The sequence below is a fragment of the Anabrus simplex genome, chromosome 4 (genome assembly GCF_040414725.1).
Source record: "Anabrus simplex isolate iqAnaSimp1 chromosome 4, ASM4041472v1, whole genome shotgun sequence".
Taxonomy (NCBI): Eukaryota; Metazoa; Arthropoda; class Insecta; order Orthoptera; family Tettigoniidae; genus Anabrus; species Anabrus simplex.
In genome coordinates this window covers 415,291,804-415,309,828 of record NC_090268.1, presented here as the reverse complement: position 1 = coordinate 415,309,828, position 18,025 = coordinate 415,291,804, and the positions used below count along the sequence as shown (strand labels likewise).

At 38.4% G+C, this 18,025-nt stretch overlaps 1 protein-coding gene across 7 annotated transcripts in view; it reads left to right on the top strand.

Annotated features, from left to right (window-relative positions):
• The window catches only part of Dhod (dihydroorotate dehydrogenase 2), a 126,825-nt gene that overhangs the window by 94,438 nt on the left and 14,362 nt on the right, over positions 1–18,025 (top strand). For 5 of the 7 annotated variants that reach the window (XM_067145890.2, XM_067145889.2, XM_067145891.2 and 2 more), the window contains one exon: positions 12,195–12,266. The exons of the other annotated variants lie outside the window; for them this stretch is intronic. Coding sequence is in view for 2 of the 5 variants with exons in the window: in XM_067145893.2 (XP_067001994.2) it covers positions 12,195–12,252 (58 nt within the window). In the remaining 3 variants the exon portion in view is untranslated. The remainder of the gene's footprint in view (positions 1–12,194; positions 12,267–18,025) is intronic. 7 annotated transcript variants of the gene reach the window in all.

Below are 18,025 nucleotides of genomic sequence, written 5' to 3'. Positions count from 1 at the left end.
TGAATAGCAGCTCCAGAGAGAGGCATATGTTGTTGGTTGTGATGCTCAATCCAATCCATTCTTTCCATCGCTTTCGAGCGAGATTTGGTCACTCTAGTCACACTTAAGTTAGATGATTGAGCAGTTTTTTGAATTAATTCCGCATTGTCACGAATAGTTCCCATGGTGGACTCACAAAGTCCCAAAACATGCTAAATGTCAACAACACGCTCACCTTTCTCATATTGATCCAAAACTTCTAACTTTGTTTCTAACGAATGTGACTTTGGTACACGCTTCTTTCCTTCGACGGACACACTTTCTTTCGTTTTACCCGGCATTTTAAATACGAAATCTATCAAGTGCAACTTCACAGCTCTACTGATCGGAACTGATGATTTACGTCCCAACAAATACAACAGAAGATGCGCAGAGAGATGCGCTTGCCCTGTTTAACCTTGGCGCGCGATGTAGTGTACGTTACAGAGTTTAGCACGCATGTCTGTATCTGCCTTAAAGAATTAGACCGGGCGAGTTGGCTGTGCGGTTAGGGGCAAGCAGCTGTGAGCTTGCATCCGGGATATAGTGGGTTTCGAACCCCACTGTCGGCAGCCCTGAAGATGGTTTTCCGTGGTTTCCCATTTTCACGCCAGGCAAATGCTGGGGCTGTACCTCGATGAAGTCCACAACCGCTTCCTTTCCATTCCTAGGCCTTTCCTATCCCATCGTCGCCATAAGACCTATCTGTGTCGGTGCACCGTAAAGCAAATAGCCAAAAGGAATTACAGCTTCCCCATACTGTTAACAGATGGCAGCATTAGACTTAAAAACCAAAATCACGTATATGTGAAATCACGGATAACGAATCCGCGTATAACAGGCTTTACCTGGAAACAAAATCTGTTGGACATTTTAAAGGATTTCTTAACAATTAGACCTAAATAGCTAAGCCAACTTGATAACAATCTGATGATATAGATATTGATTCCCATAGGTAACTTGCAATATTTGTCCTGAATTGGTAAATTTGTAATTCCAATATACCGTAGTTACTCGTGTAATTCCCCCCTCCCCTTTTTACTTTATTTTCAACCTCAAAAAAGTGCTTCCTTAAAAAAGCCCAGCCCAGAGGGTTTGCCTGTTCATCGAAACTCAGCAGTGAAGAGGTTAATATCACATGAGAATTTGCTGAATATAGGAGCCAGATACCTGAAATATATTAGAATACTGTATTTGGGTAAAATCTGTAAAGTTGCCTACTCTAATATATATTTCACTTCGCCGAAACAGACTTACCACATTATTCATCGTTGCTTTCGTCCAAAGTCGTCTGGGATGAATCACTCCCATTCTCTTCCATCTCCCAGATACAGTCATCTTCAGTTCCATCTAGTTCGTTGGAAATGCCAGTTTTCTTGAAACTCTTCACAGTATTGTCTTATGAAGTCAGTCCCCATGCACAAACGATTCACCTGTATGTATGTATGTATGTATGTATGTATGTATGTTGGGTATTCAGCCCGAAGGCTGGTTTGATCCTCCACAGCTCCGCCAACAGCTGTCATATATATCCTAGGCATCACTGAAGAGCCATACCAGGGAAATGAGGGGTGAGTAATTTCCCGTTGCTTTCCTCACCAAGCCAGAAGTTGGTATTACATATCAGTCTGCCATGCCCATTGAAATGCATACACCAACTGACTCTATGAGGGATATTTTCATACCATTCATAACAGGAACTGGCTGCATAAGGAATGGTATTATTAGCATCGCTCATATCTTGGTCACTTTCATATTGTCGAAGTCAAGGATGAGACTGAGACAGGTCAATGAAAGTAACAAATTTATTCTAGCCCATACCAGAAGACATAGTGCATTGTAAACACCACATCTCACCAGCAAAGGTAAATATTAATTCTAGTGAAGGCCTCTTGATCTTCCCAGTAGGCGTCAAGAGTGTGAGAACCTCCCACCATCCATTTAGAATATACCCGCCGCACGTTGTCTTTGAATGGCTTGTTGACGCTTACATCAAGAGGCTGCAAGGCTGACATCAAGCTACCAGGAATTATTGCAGTATCAGTCTTCTGGTTGATCATTTCTTGCTGAAAATCAACAAGATGGCCACAGAAACTGTCCAAAACGAGGAGAGACCTGTGGTTGAAGAGATGGCCAGGTCGTTTTCCCCACACAACACTCAACCAATCCTTCATGCAATCCACTGCCATCCATCCTTTGTCTTGGACAAGAATGTGCACACCGTAAGGAAATTTCCCTTTAGGAATTGTTTTTCACTTGAAAATTACATAGGGAGGATCTTTCTGCCCATCCGCAGTAACAGGCAGTGTAACTGTGCAGGGAAGCTTCTCTGCCCCAGTAATCCTGATGACTACGCTGGATCCTCCCTGTTAGGCAATTGTAGTGTTTCTCAGCATATTAAAGATCTGACTAGTCAACCAACCACTCTGCATATTTCAACCAACATCCATCAACAAATTGCCTCTCAACGACACATCAGATAACTTCCACTTCATACAACACAACTTCCAACAACACGCTAGAATTCCAGCGCACATCGGCACGAATATGGCGTGTTACTACGGCTTCTCTTCGCAGACAAAATGAAGAGATGCCTCATCCCGGCTACATCGCTCTGACTCTATAGTTACCGTATACATTCTAATCTCTCCACTGCAGTTCATAGCATAAGCAACTCCATTCTATTTCACTAGACCAGCAACAAAAAACTGTAACTTCGTCCCGAGGTCCTTCATACATTCATTCACGAAATAATATCAATTTAAGTCTCACCAGCATCTCACACCGATGTTTTCATACATCATTCCAAGCTACAAGAAGTCAACTAAGAAAAAGTGAAGGATTCAACCTGCAACATATTCCCAGTAATACATTTACCTACAAGTAACTGCCATCATTGTTGCCATTCAAATGTACTGTTTACTCAATGACACCCATTGAATCTCCGTCCACGCTGACCAGTTCATCGTACCGAACCCGGTGCTTCAACCAGACAACTTTCTGTTTGATGCCTATAGAACCTCATTTGGCTATGGAATATTTTCCCTGCCCCCTGTGATTATTAACTAAGATTAAACCACTCTGCATATATCTGATATGTCAATGCTACAATCATCTTCCAACGATTAAAGCAACGGGACGCACTTGGTAATAGACTTTTTTTATATCCTTGCTCACCAAGCTGCTCTCTTGTAAATATGTATATAAACTGTAAATTCTCAACCTTTCAATTGTATAATGTAAATTTACTGTATAGTTACCAACCATTGGCAGTAATTTTTGTTAAAAACATTGACGCCGAGCACTATACCCTTCCGCCCCCCCGACTGTTATACTGTAAATAATTTATAAACTTTATAATTTCCTATGAGTGCATCAATTATTCTTCAGAGCACCACTGCTGAACTCTGCTATAATTACCCAGTAATTTTAAGCATTGATGCCAACTTCTTATTCTTTAAACTTATACTGTTTAATCATCACCATTGTACAGGAGTTTCTCGTACTTAATTTTCCCATTGTAATGTGTATTAATTTGTGCATGTTAAATACTAATCAGGTACCTGATTTTTACCTTGAGGAGGTAATTTGACTGATGATTCCCTCAATGAAGGGCGAAATGTCACAAGCGGAATTAATAATAAATTCCTAAATGTAAAATTTATATGTATTGAATAGGTGACAAAATAAACCATTTAGCATCCTACGAAAGAATGAGTTTCGTATTGTTTGGTTCGCGCACTATTAACATCGTTTCTGTGCATAATTCTGTTGGAGTTGTAGGCCACGTGTTTTCTAGCGTTTCTGTGCTTTTCCCCTTGTCAAAGTCGTATGTTATTAATATATGAGACATACTGATCTGTTTGGTATTTTTGTGGTTTCGCGTATTTCAGTGCATTTTTGTTCATTCTTACTTCATAATTTTAATGAGTTGAATGTTTTTTAGGGAGTTGTGTCGGTGACAGTATCTGCTATTTTATCTTTATGTTTTGGCCAAAAGACATAACAAACGTTATTTCCAAGTGTTCAGAGATAGGAACCTAAAAAATTAAAATTCCGTTCATTTTACATTGTAATAAAGGAAACTATTATGCGTTTTTTTGCGTGTGTCAGTGTGATATAAATACAGTGGAACCTCGATATCTCGAATCACCTCGGGAGATAAATTTTATTTCGAGTTATCGAAATTTTGAAATATAGAGAATACCATTTGGAACATGTATGACACATAATTGAATCATATGTATCTACGGTCTTTTACTGAATACATTATTTTTAACATTACTTACAAATATACAAAGAAACTCTATTTTACGGCATCACTTTATTATAGTAACTTTTTAGAAGACAGGATACAGTACATACAGTAGTGAAACAAAAAATATAGCTCCGTTAACACCTTTGGAAAAAAAAGCTAGTCCTTTCTATCTGCTGCAGTTAACCTTTCCTCCCTTCACGTTGAAACTTCTCATCAATACCGCGCAGCCGAGTTTCGTAAATGGAGCTTGTCATCTGTGACTTCTGGGCTTGCTTTCGTGCGTGACTGGTAATAAATTGACACCCGAGAAACAGCGAGGCTTTGCCGATTTTCCGATCACTAGAAGTTCGAGTTTTTCAATTCCTGTCATTTTAGTTCCCAGCTTCACTGTAACCCTTTCTTTACTTGTTAATTGTTCCTCATAAACCACAAATGCCGTATTGCACAGTTAATGTTGCACAAAATTCGACTTAGAGTATTTTTTGCTTCAAGGGAGGAAATGTTTGCTTCGAGAAATCGAGAAATTCGTGGTACCGAATTTTGAGTAATAGAAAAATAAATACACGTGAAGAATAGGACAAACGTGCAGAACAATGAGCTAGAATATTCTAGCTCATTGGGCCGGAAAATTGAAGTTACTTCGAGGTAATGGAGGTTCGAGATATTGACGTTCGACTGTATTATTATTTGTATGTATGTGTCATAAATGAAAGTGATTAGGTACATTTTCTTGTAACCATTTTATGTTTTTTAGTTTAAGATTTTAAATTTAATGGTCAATTCACTTTGTAACTGTAGATATGTATGCCTTTTATCCTGTCCTTTTTTCACTTAGACCCTGGCGCAATATACTGTATGTGATGAAATCCAAGAATTAAAAAATCTTCCTATTTTTTATTTCTAAAAGTTGGCAGCTGTGCTCTTGGCCATCAGATGGTATAGATATTGATTATCATAGGGAATCTAAAATATTTGTCTTGAATGAGTAAATTCATAATTCCAGTATAAATGGACTATCATTGTTGTAAACAGGAATAATACCTCGAACACATGGGGCATTGTTTCAATTATTATTGTTCCGGGATATCTGTGGAACGCAGAAGTGAAAGGAGGTGCTGAGGTGAATGGGTCTAACTACCAAATCAAAGTTAATTTAAAACTGTAACAAAGGTTATATTTTTTCTCTTTTAAAACAAAATCAACAAGTAACAATGTCACAGGTACCGGCAGCAAAAACAAGTCTAGTAAAGACAAGATTGGTGGTATAAACAGAACTTGGGCTTCAAGTCCTCACTTAACAATTCCTGAGCTACACACTTAGCTTTACAAAGATCACCATTTTATGTAAGGGCAGAACACCCCTCAATACATGGAACACTTGCTCCCAATTTTTAACATCAAGCCTCCCAGAGGCACTTTTACAACACTAGAAAAGAGCTGACACGCTCTCAGTGTTTTCAAGCCTATTCAAGGCAATATCAGAACCGTACAATTACTTGCCATCAAGGCACAACTTACAAAAATGAACCAGGGGTATCTTGTACCCAACCTACAGGGCCTTTGTGAAAAATAAATAACAGTTAAATAAATGGCCCGAACACAAAATGAAAGGAGGCGAATGCTTGCACTCCTCGATGTGACTTCTTAAAACCTAAAGGGCACTAGGCCGATGACACAGGGGCTATTCCCGAACTATGGAGGTGACTCGTATAAGAATAATTTTAAGACATTACGAAAAGGAAGAAAACCAGTTACAAAACATAGTCACCTCAAACCAATATGAAGGGGAGCTCGAGAGGGTAAATCACTCTCTATCCCCGAATTACAGTTACAGATTTTAGGAAATTTTCACATTAGCCGGCAGAACTTACATTTTAGAGAAGTAGGTTACATATTAAAGTTTTGGACCTATCCCTCGGGTTAAACTGCGGACCTAGCAAGAAATAAAGATGTTAAACGGCCATTACCTTGCTGAAGAACTGCTGCTTGATGAAAGAGGCACCTCCCGCCTCCTGCTTCACATACACACTCTCAGATGTTGATCAAATGGCCAAGAGCCGAGAAAATCCGCAGTATATAAACCCTCAGGGAAAGTTTGAGACCTTTCATGAATAATCAAGCCACACCCTCTTACGTTTATTGGCTAGCGTAAAGTTACACACCAAATCGAAGAAGAAGCCTGTGATAGGCTGAAAATTAATTACAGAAATTAGGGATTGGCTGAATTCAAAACTGGCGGAAAGAAAAGATCAGTATTGCCAACCCAAAAATGAATGGACATAATTTAGTAAAGAACAAACTTATGAATACAAAATTTCTTCAAATAAGGGTTCCTTCACTTCGCACCAGGGTGCATGATCATAGTTTTGGTAGTGACATCTGTTGCAGAAAGTCCAAACTTCTTGATGAATGGAAAACAAAAACAAGTAGAAATTCATACAGTTCCGGAAACTTCACCATAAAAAAAATTACGGTAATGACATCTTCTTGAGGAAAATTTAAGTAGGTCTAGTTTAAAGTTCACTGTTCCTCCTGTAGAGGAGTTCTTTTAGGCGCAAGATTTAAATGCGCGGCGTAGAGGTATACCTCCCGGTACAATTATTTTCAATACGTCATCAATGTATGTTGGCAGTGGACCCCCACCAGTTTTAATTTTTTTCCTGCATGTCCATTGTTTTTTGTTGTTGTTGTTCTTTTTAAGCGTACAGTTTAGCCTGTGAATTTTAAGTTGCTCTTTACTGCATTTTCCACCACTCAAAGTATTGAATTCTTCTCTCACAACTTTCCATGGGTTTTTTTTCTTACCCAGCATCTTTATGTCATCTTCCTTACACTCTGTATCTTTTGCGAGGAGCCAGACTGAGTGGCTCAGACTGTTGAGGCTCTGGCCTTCTGATCCCAACTTGGTAGGTTAGATCCTGGCTCAGTCAGGTGGTATTTGAAGATGCTGAGATATGTCAACTTTGTGTTGGTAGATGTATTGGCGCATAAAAGAACTCCTGTAGGATTAAATTCCAGCACCTTGGCATCTCCAAAAACCGTAGGAGTAGTGAGTGGGACGTAAAGCAAATACTTTTGCATGGATCTTCATTATCTCTGCTTAAGATAAGTGACTTGAGAAGAATAGAAAAGGTCTAGACGATATTCATGAAACGAGTATTAGGAGTCGGGAAAACGGCACCATCACGACTGGTATACGATCTCACGAAGGAGACTTACTTTGTAGAGGACATCAGGCTACAGCACTGGTTATCACCTGCAGGTCCCTACCAGAAACTAGTCAATACCAGAGAAAAGAAGAAAGAGATGGGATTAGAGTTCTACACCTCTTCAGCCATGATGGATGACAGCTGGAAAAATGAAGTACAAGAACCAAGGGACATGTCACAAAGAGAACAGCAATCCATAGATTTCACCATGAAATATACAAGAATAAGAGATCCCATGAACCGAACGAAAAATGCCAATGTGTACTATGTGGACAGAGTTGTAGGAAGTATCATATAGTAATATGTGCAAAGAGAACAAAATCTCTTACAGACTATAGTATATATTAAATTACAATTGGCTTTACGTTGCACTGACACAGATATGTTGTATGGTGACGATGGGATAGGAAAGTGTTAGGAATGGGAAGGAAGCAGCCGTGGCCTTAATTAAGGCACACCCCCAACATTTGCCTAGTGTGAAAATGGGAAACCACGGAAATCCATCTTCAGGGCTGCTGACAATGGGGTTCAAACCCACTATCTTCTGTATGCAAGCTCACAGCTGCGCACTCCTAACCGCTTGGCCAACTCGCTCGGTATATGGTGTATGTTATTGAAGTTACAAGACACATATAAAGCTGTGCAAGGGAAACATCTATTTTGACCAATATATTTGAGCCATATTGACAATAATACAAGCCTATCTTCTGGGCCACTTTAGTCCACAGATCCAGTGTTATAGATGTCCCTCTCAGCCAGTATAACAAGATTATTAAACATTATATTCTACAAATAGTAACTCATAAAATAACACATCAAGAATTAGATTCATTTTATATCATTGACATAGCAGTATTCAACTAGATGATTTTTATCATTTTAATTCAAGAATAAAGCAGAGCAATGAATGGGAAGGGAAAATGGTTTTACTCTGCATATTTTTATAATTGTCATCAAGGAATCTAGATTTTAAAGTGTTTTGTTTCACGGTGTTCATTATTCAATAATTTGCCAATGTATAGTTAATGTGATGGACGAGGAGGACTTCGTAATTCTAGCTCGATAGTAGTCCATATGATGTTTTCATGATAACATAGTTTACATCATTTTAAGACGTGTATTGAATAGGTGGACCCTTTCCTACCTTAATATAGTGTATGTTGATTAGTTGTCAATACGGATCAGTATGAAATATACTAGGTGCATCAAATATAAACCGAAATTTAAAATTAGTGGTTCCGGTAACGAATGGAAATGTGTGGGACTTTGAGAGGATGTTAGTGGGGATGTCCAAAGTAGGGATCTTGATGCGTCACACACCACCGAATGACCGCTCGCTTCAGTACGCCATGAGCAAACAAGAGGTACATACGTCCGTTGCGCAGCCCATCGTCATCAAGTTTCTAGCGAAAGAAGGCACCAGAGCTTTGGAAATTTTTAGAAGGTTCCGTGCACAGTTTGAGGATGCAACTCTTTCAAAGACCCAGGTGTATGAATGGCACAAACAATTTTTGGCAGGACAGGAAGAAGTGGATAATGAGCCCCACCAAAGACAACCATGGACAAGCATTACTGCAGACAACATTCGTACTGTACATGACCTTACTGAAGAAGATCGGCGCATAGACATTTCTGAAATTGCTTCACTCGTAGGAATAAGCTTTGGAAGTGTTTGAGCCATCATCAATGATGAACTCTACCTTCAGAAATTGTCTGCATTGTGGATTCCTCATCTCACCCATGAACAAAAATTCTGCCAGGATGTTTGTCGGAGGTGTCTGAATCGCTACGAGGAGGAAGGATGTGATTTTTTGCGTTGCATTGTGACTTCTGTGTGTTCATCATTACACCGTGGATTCAAAACAAGCAAGCGTGGAGTGATGGGAACAAGGTGCAGCTGGCCCAGTCAAGGCCAAAACACGCCTTTCTGCTGCAAAGTGGCTTGCAACTGTTATTTTTTGGGATTATGTGGTGGTGGTGGTGGTGATTATTGTTTTAAGAGGAAGTACAACTAGGCAACCATCCTCTATATAACACTAATCAGAGAGAAAAATGAAAGGGGTCCGACACTTCGAAAAATGAAGATATTGGCCAAAGGAAGGCAAGGGCCACGAAGGGCGTGAAAATGAAAGACTCCCTAGCCCTCGCATACCTAATAGCATCGGGGTCAGAAAAGAACAAGAGTTGACCAAGTGAGGTCGGATAGGATGGATGAAAGTGAGGAGCCTAGCACAAGTAAGTGGAAGCAATGCCAGGACTCAGCTAAGTGCCCCGTGGTCGCCAACCCACGCTCAAAAGTTCAGAGCCGCTGGGGCCCCTTTTAGTTGCCTCTTATGACAGGCAGGGGATACCGTGGGTGTTAATCTACCGCCCCCACCCACTGGGGGATGGGATTATGTGGGCAGTTTGCTTGTAGATTTCTTGCGTGAACGAAGGACAGTGAATGCAACCTATTACTGCCATCTTTTGGTTGAGACAAAAGCTGCATATCACCAACTAATCTGAGATGTTGTTCTTCTGCACAATTATGCAAGCCACACACTGCTGTTGTAACGTGGGAAAAACTGGAGAAGATGCATTGGACACCTCTGGAACATTCTGCTTACAGTACAGACTTGTCACCTTGTGACTACCACTTGTTTGGATCACTGAGAGGAAAGTGATTTCATGATTATGCAGGTAGAGGAGTACGTGCGCAGCTGGCTGCACACACGTTGTTCTTTTTTTCGAGGATAGCATAAAATAGTTGCCTATTCAGTGGCAAAAATTTGTCTCAAATTCCAACCTGTTTCTCACCTTCCTGGTGATATCTGCACAGTGCCAATTAGTTTCTGTGACCACACAGCCCAGATATATGAAATGATATCCTTGAATTTTCAGATGATTTAGACAGTAATAATGACCTTCTTTTCCTGAAAGTGATTCTCGTTATGTGGGAGGTGATACATTCACAGCTGCTCACCGTGCATCAGATTACAAGGACCTGACATCGATGACAGTTAGGTGTACAATGAATAACTTTGTGCCATGCTTCATGAGTGAATTACAGCACACACATCATATTGATAACAAATTATTCAGAATTAAATTTCTTTCTTTCAGGTCTAAGAGTAAAGAAGAAAGATACATTAATGTCTGATCTTTCTGTAATTGAAAACCATAATTTATTTTCTAAAATTTATTTTCAGAGTTTCTATTTTTTATTTTTTTTGCTTTACCAATAATAATACGTCCAAGGTATATTCATTTCTGAAATGCTCATAGTTTCCTGTATTAGTTTGATTTATTTTATTTTAATATGTATTAAACTGTTTACGTGTTGATTTTTGGTAATTTGGTTGGAAAATCACAGAAATTAGTTCGAGCTTCTTCGAGCAACCCCCTGCATATAGGCTGAGTGTGAAGGGGTAATAGACTCAATTGAAAGAATTGTAACACAGCTTACGTCAGCAAACAGGTAGGAGCTTCCATACAAGATACTTAGACCATGTTAACGCCCTGAAATGTAACAGATTTTCGGCCATGGGACAGCACATGGGTGATACTAACCATTAGTTCACTAATATCAACCAAGACATGAAAATTCTCCAAGTTATACAAAAAGGCCCCCTGCTCAATATTACAGAAAATTGTTGTATCCATCTGGAACAGTTTTTCAATTCTAACTTCAATCTAAATGAAATTTCAGAGAAATCAAACATTTTATTTGACTTCTTAATTCCTATCTTTAGTAATCATGTCTCAGATAAAAAGAATTCTTTCTTTTATAATCTCTTTAAATTCCCCTCTCAGCAGCAGCCTTTCTTTCCACATCCTTCAGCCCTACCTTAGACAGCCCTTCTCTCCTCCCCTCCCCTCTTATTTAACCCGTCTCCTCCTCTCCCTACCTACTCCTTTGTTTACATTGCCTGCTTCCTCCGGCAAGTCATTGTTTGTTCTACATCAGACAGAGGTTAGTCTCATAAATAATTTTTCTCCTTTTAAATTTCTTTTTTGCATATTTATTCATTCCTGCTTCTGGCCATCATTTCCAGATTTACTTCTTTGCCTGAGGTCCTAACTCAACTGAAAGATCATAACCATAATTTTTGTTATTATATGTATTTTTATATTATAATTATTCCTGCAACATTGTCTTTGTCTGGTATAGCGTACATATGTTTTAGTTATCACATAATCTGTTCAATTTTATTTGGCTGAAGATGGCCGCTATGTGGCTGAAACTAGTCCCAAGACTGATGTAATATTATTTACTTGATATATTGTATTGTCAATTTATTTCTTATAACAGTGGTTGCTTGGTAGGTCAAGGCCCTCTGAGGCTGTTGTGCCATCGTGTTTGAGTTTGGTTTGGGACTTACAATTTCAAATTTATATCAGACAGTTTCAGTATGTGGAGATCTTTCTACAGCATTTTTCTTTTGGTTACAGCCATGTACTTAGTCTGTAGGTGTTGTCAGGTCAGTAGAGGAATTGTCAACACTCTTCAAACTACAACCTAAAAGACTGGAGGATAACAAAATTTATTAAATGTCCATGAAAACCTTCATCACTATCCTTTTTATTGCCTTGTTTTGTTTGTATGTCTTTTGTATCCTTGCATACTCTCCATTTTCCCCTCCCAGCTTGAATTAGTTGCCTGTTTTTACCTGCTTTTGGCAATCTTGTTATTAAAAATATTAAAATAAATCGGTTAATTTTTATTTCAGATCTGATGGTTTTCTCAATGTAGCAGAGGCTGTTGGAAAAGGAAATTATCTGAAGTAACGTGACATAAAATGGTAATTGTTTGATTTTTGGATAAGAGAGCTACAGGAGATATTGCTGGCCTAAGTTATGTACTAAAACATCTATGTAAATGTAATAACAATTTTGTCTGCACAGTTAAGATTTGTGCCTCATACTTATTTTAATATTTTTTGTTAAGTATACAAAAATTAAAAGTGGGTACAGTTCATCTTTGGTATGTATAGCTGGTTATTTTTGTGAATCGAGGACCTCCATCGCTGCCTGTCTCTCCACCACTCTTCTCCTTTTTTAAGTACATCATGTGGTTGAAACTTTTAACCACTTCCAGAATTTTGATAATGCAGCCTCCGCATGGGGGAAGCTGTAATAATAATAATAATAATAATAATAATAATAATAATAAATACATTTAATACATTAATACATGGAAATTCTTTATATAGCACTTGGTGATATTAAGATATTATACTTAGGTCTCTTTACTGTACTCAGTCACTGTTTTGGTTCTTTTCCTGCATATCTCTATGTGGTACCGCTCACATCTTTTACCACATAGCGTGCACTCGCAAACTTCGTGATAGTGCACTGTCGCACAGAGTTTGTGGTGGAACCCATGTATAGCCAACCTTGTTACTACATGTCGTACCTCCTGATTTGTGCTGGTCCATTTTCTCTCCATCATGGCGTCAGTTGTGTAGAATACTGGCCATATTTCTTTGCATTTCTTTCTTCTTTCTTCAAGAATCTGTGTGTATTGGCGTGTGGTTGGTAGTGAGTGTTTACATCTCAGGTCCTCGATGTAATATGATTCCTTTGCTAGTATTGTGCCGTTTCACAATTCTTTATAAGAGCTAGAGCAACAAAGATGGAGTCTCTGCGGTCAAAATCTCAAATAAAATACATTTAACGTCAGTACGGGCCAAATTATAAGTCTTTTCGTCAGTCGGTTACAGTAATAGCCGCGTTTAGAAGGCGCAGAAAAAAATGACAGATGGACATTATTTGAAACCATTATTCAAGAAAAAAGATGCTCATCTTTGACTATCTAATCTGACTTCGGTGTATTAACAGGACGCGAAACTCAATTTTAAAGGAATTATTCAGCGGAGCGATATATTGGAGATTTGGAAACGAAGATTAGTTCCCAACTACACTCTATTTGGCAGAGATCAAGATTTAAACGCCGCGCGAGAGATTTAATACGAGAAACAATAAGAGATAAGATATACTACTGTGGAACTACGTCACGCAGTGACGCAAGCCCTTGATGAAATTTGCCCGACACCGGTTAACATTGAAAGACACTTACGGACCAGTAAATTAAATGCATTTAAGCTGATAAAAGACGGCGGAAAGAAATTTATTTTCGAATCAGAATATACTGAATATAAGTCTTAGACAATTCTGGACTATTTATTGATCTAACTGTTTTCCAGTAAAAACCTGTACAATCTGAGCAACGCAAGAGCTATAGTACTTGAAAAAATGTCAGCAATGAGTCAAACATTCTATCATTGTTCTGTTCCATACGCACGAGTCTTCATCATGGGTCTGTAAGGAAGCAAGGCGATGCTGCTTGGATCCTGACGAGGCGAGACGATGTTGGCTATCCCGGATGACCAGTGAGCGATGATGAGAAGCCACGATGTACCCAACCACTTGTGGAGGAACCAGATGACCAGTTCATAGTCTCAGATGACCGGAGAGGAGGAAACGCCGAGACCATCTTGAGCAAAGTTAAGTCCAATGTCCAAGTCGTTTTCGTAAGTAAGAAGATATTGTTTTCTTTATTTTGCTTTGTAATATTCAGTGTTGCGAACACAGTGCGTAAACAAACATCTAGCTAAATTCATTGGAAGTAGGTATTCATCTGTACGAAACGTCAATTCCATTTGTAGGCGTGGTCACCAAGTGATGTTCGTTCGTAATGTTTTCCAGAGACATGCGTGAAGAGATCGCTAAAATTATTATTATTATTATTATTATTACCAGTGATGTGTAAGAATGAAGTAGGCATTTATATCTGCGTGTCATAAACTTGAGCAACGTCAAATTGTACGAGATCATGCATAGGATTTGTGTTATGAAGGAATGGCAGTAGACTATTCCAAGTTACGTTAAATTTGGTACTATGACTGTAGTAAATAAAGTAGGCATTTTAGTAATGTCGCGGCACGTTCATGTGCAAGTTGAGGTAATGAGTTACGTGGTGAAGTGATAGTGTGGTCATATGAAATAAGAGTAATAATTATCGCGTCATGAATATGATATAGAGTTGTTGATGATGTATAATGGTTGTAGTTATTGTTTCTTCGAGAGAGAGTCATAGTTGCATGAAATAAGGTCTCGTGATTTCAAATGTTATAATGGAGAAGATCACTGATTTCTCGCCAATTCCACGCAATGATTTTAAGCCTACGCATTTTATCTAGCTCAGAACATGATCTCAGGACGTCGAGTGCAATGTTTCTTTATCCATATTAAGTTACTTGGAGAAGCAAATGTTTATTCTGGATAGTTTGGAGCCTTCACTGATTCGCTTAGGAAGATCTCGAGAACTCACTGAATAATTACACTTCTGTATGAATTTCAATCTATAGGCCGATCGCTGGTGACCTAGGTTTTCGAAGGAGAATCAATTTCTTTTAGCTGGAGATATTGTCATCCGATTAAGTAGATTTTCCATTGGTAGCATGTGTTGTTATAACCTTGTAGAACCAGAGTGATGACGTTTCTTGCCATTTCGTACGCACGTAGTTTATGTCAATAAGATAAGGTCATATTACCTTAAATTCATGAATTAAATCTTGCGAAGATGTTACTTATTGGATGATTACGACTTACAATGGACGTAGCTTAGCTCATGATGTGTAACACAAGGAAATATGAGTGTCTAAAAAAAAAGCAACTAAATAGGCAGAGAGCAATATTTAAGACGTAAACCTTATATGTGTGTACTTGTCAGAACAACGCAAGAAGAGTTTAGAATATCCTCATTGATAGTCTTAAAGCTACGGACAGTCAATCAGTCAGTTGAATTTTAAGTACTGTGATAGTTTTTTTGTGGATAAATATCGAGTGTTAGTTAACATAATCTGATGCGATGTCCAAGGACGGTTGACTTAAACAAATAGAACTCCATTTCTTGACTGAAGAATGGCTCAGAAGGTCCACATGTGTTTCTTTATTTCTCAAAATAATACAACTAGAAGGACTATAAATAATAGTTGATAGGAGTTTTCTTTTCTTTTCTGTGGATGCATCCTACATTTTTAATGTAAATAATTTTCATGTTTTATTTTCTTGCCAAGAAGGCACTTGTAAATACTAGTAGCTGTATCCAATTTAATTTATTTAATCATCACCCAACTCGCTAGGTGAATTGAAAGAGAAGGATAAGGCAGTTTATTTTTAAGAATCTTCCCACATGTGTCATGTCATTTACAATATTAATTGATGATTTCGGAGATGAATGAGTATTAAGAAAGGAAGCTATGTAAGCCGAGAAGACATTCAATCACTTAGGGTGAAGTGAAAAGACGTAATTTTTCCAACGTTATCGACGGATATGGATTACTAGGTCGACGATGAGTCAGTCAATACTAAGGCTACTTCATTAGTAAAATTTGAACTAATTGCTTGAATATCTGATTTAATATTTAAATAAATTTTGAATTGTGAAACCTAAAAACTCTTTCTCTGTGTTCTTAGCATAAGGTTTAGTTGTAAGATTGTAGTAGTAACGATCGACGACGATTTTCTTAAGAATTAATGAGTATGGTACCTAGCTAAATACGAGTAAGAGATGTCTTTCTGCGTTAGTTAGGGAATACCGTTGTTTGACCTGGTTGTTTTTCCGTTGCGGAACTCACACCCGTAGAACTCAGTCACCCGATTTATTGAAGTTAGAGCTAGTCTGGATCTCTTGTGTCCTTGCCTGGACGCGGGAACGGCGCAGTATGTATACCAGTCTTGACTGTGTGTTCATTGGGAGACATAAAGCTCTTTTCAGGTATCTTGCTTTGACTTTCTCCATGGTTCTTAGATCTGCTAATGATAGATTTTCCCAGATTATTTCGACCCCATATGTTATGCTCGGACTTATTGCTGCATGGAATATTGTCATTGCTGATTCTAGGGAGAGTTTGTGCAGTTCCTTTATTCTGTAGGTGGCTCTAATAGCTGCTGTCACTTTTTCTTTGATATGGATTCTAAATGGTCTCCCTGTCGTCTGAAGTGTAATTCCTAGGCACTTATATATGTGTGCAACTTCCAGGTGTCTGCCTTTGAATTTTATTCTTTCACTTTGTGCCACTCTTCCGCCGCAAGTGACTTCCAGAATTTTACCATTCAGTTTTATTATTCCTCTTCCTTCCTTCCCCTTGTCATCACTATTCTTTTACTTTTCTCTGTGCTTACTTTCATCCCAAATGTTTCTATCTCTTGATTCCATCCTACTTGTTTTTGCACTTCCATTTCATCCTCACCCCATATTACTATATCATCTGCAAACAACATGGCTTTTGTTGCCTGTCTTTCCAATCTCTGTTTAATGTCCTTACGAATTTCATCCATGACTATGATGAATAATATAGGGGAAAAACATCTCTATAGGTCGACGCCCCGAACAAATAGCATTTTTTTTTAAATGATGAATTGTATGGGGGATAGTACACTTCCCTGTCGGAGACCATTTTCAACTTTAAACCATTTTGCTTTTTCCTGTACTAGTCTTCACACTACTAACACAATTTTTGTACATAGCTTTTATCATTTGCACTTCCACTCTGTTAATTTGTTTTTTCCTTAATGTGTCCCATACCAACTATCTGGGCACACTGTCATAAGCTTTCTTAATGTCAATAAATGTCATCACTATGTCTTTTCCAAACTCCCATCTTTTCTCCATCATATGTCTTAATGTAAAGATCAGGTCAAACGTTGATCTCTGTCTTTCCTAAAACCATACTGTTCTTCCATTTCTCCTTCTAGCTTCCTCCTCAGTCTTCCTTCCAATACTCTCTCAAATAGCTACATGGGCAATAAGGGTGATCCCTTTGTAGTTATTACATTCCTTTTTATAACTTTTTTTAAATATTGGGATAATTAAACCCTTTCCCCACTCTTCTGGGATCTCTTTCTTCCTCCAGATTATTCTAAATAATCTGAACAGCCACTGTAGCCCTATTGGTCCTGCTGCTTTTATCATTTCCGTAGTTACCTCGTCCACTCCTGATGCTTTAGCGCTCTTCATCTTTTGTATGGGTTCCTCTATTTCTAACATCGATATCTCCTTTTCTTGTTCTTCTTTCCCCATTGTTTCTTCCTGCTCCTTCTCATCTACCAGTTCACGGTATTTAATATTTAGCAATTCTGAGAAGTATTCTTCCCATCTTTTTAGGATGTCATCTCTTTGTGTCAATATCTGCCCTGTTTCAGTTTTTACAAATTTTGTATCTTTCCTATTTTGTAAACTGTTCTTCACCAAACCATACAAAACCTTTTTACTTCCCTTTATATCCTTCTGTAAAGTTTCTGTGAAACTTTCCCAAGTCTTCCGTTTCTCTTTTTGTATTACTTTCTTACATACCTTTTTGGCTTTATTTATATTTCTGCCAATTCTCTGCACTATTGCTGCCTATCCGCTTCCTCCAAGCCATTTGTTTCTTTTTAACTGCTTCCTTTAACCTGCTGTTCCACCAAGGAGTCTCCTTTACCTTTTTCCTCCATGATAGTCTTCTACAGGTGTTTACTGCACACTTTACAAATTCCATTTCTGAAACATGTCCAT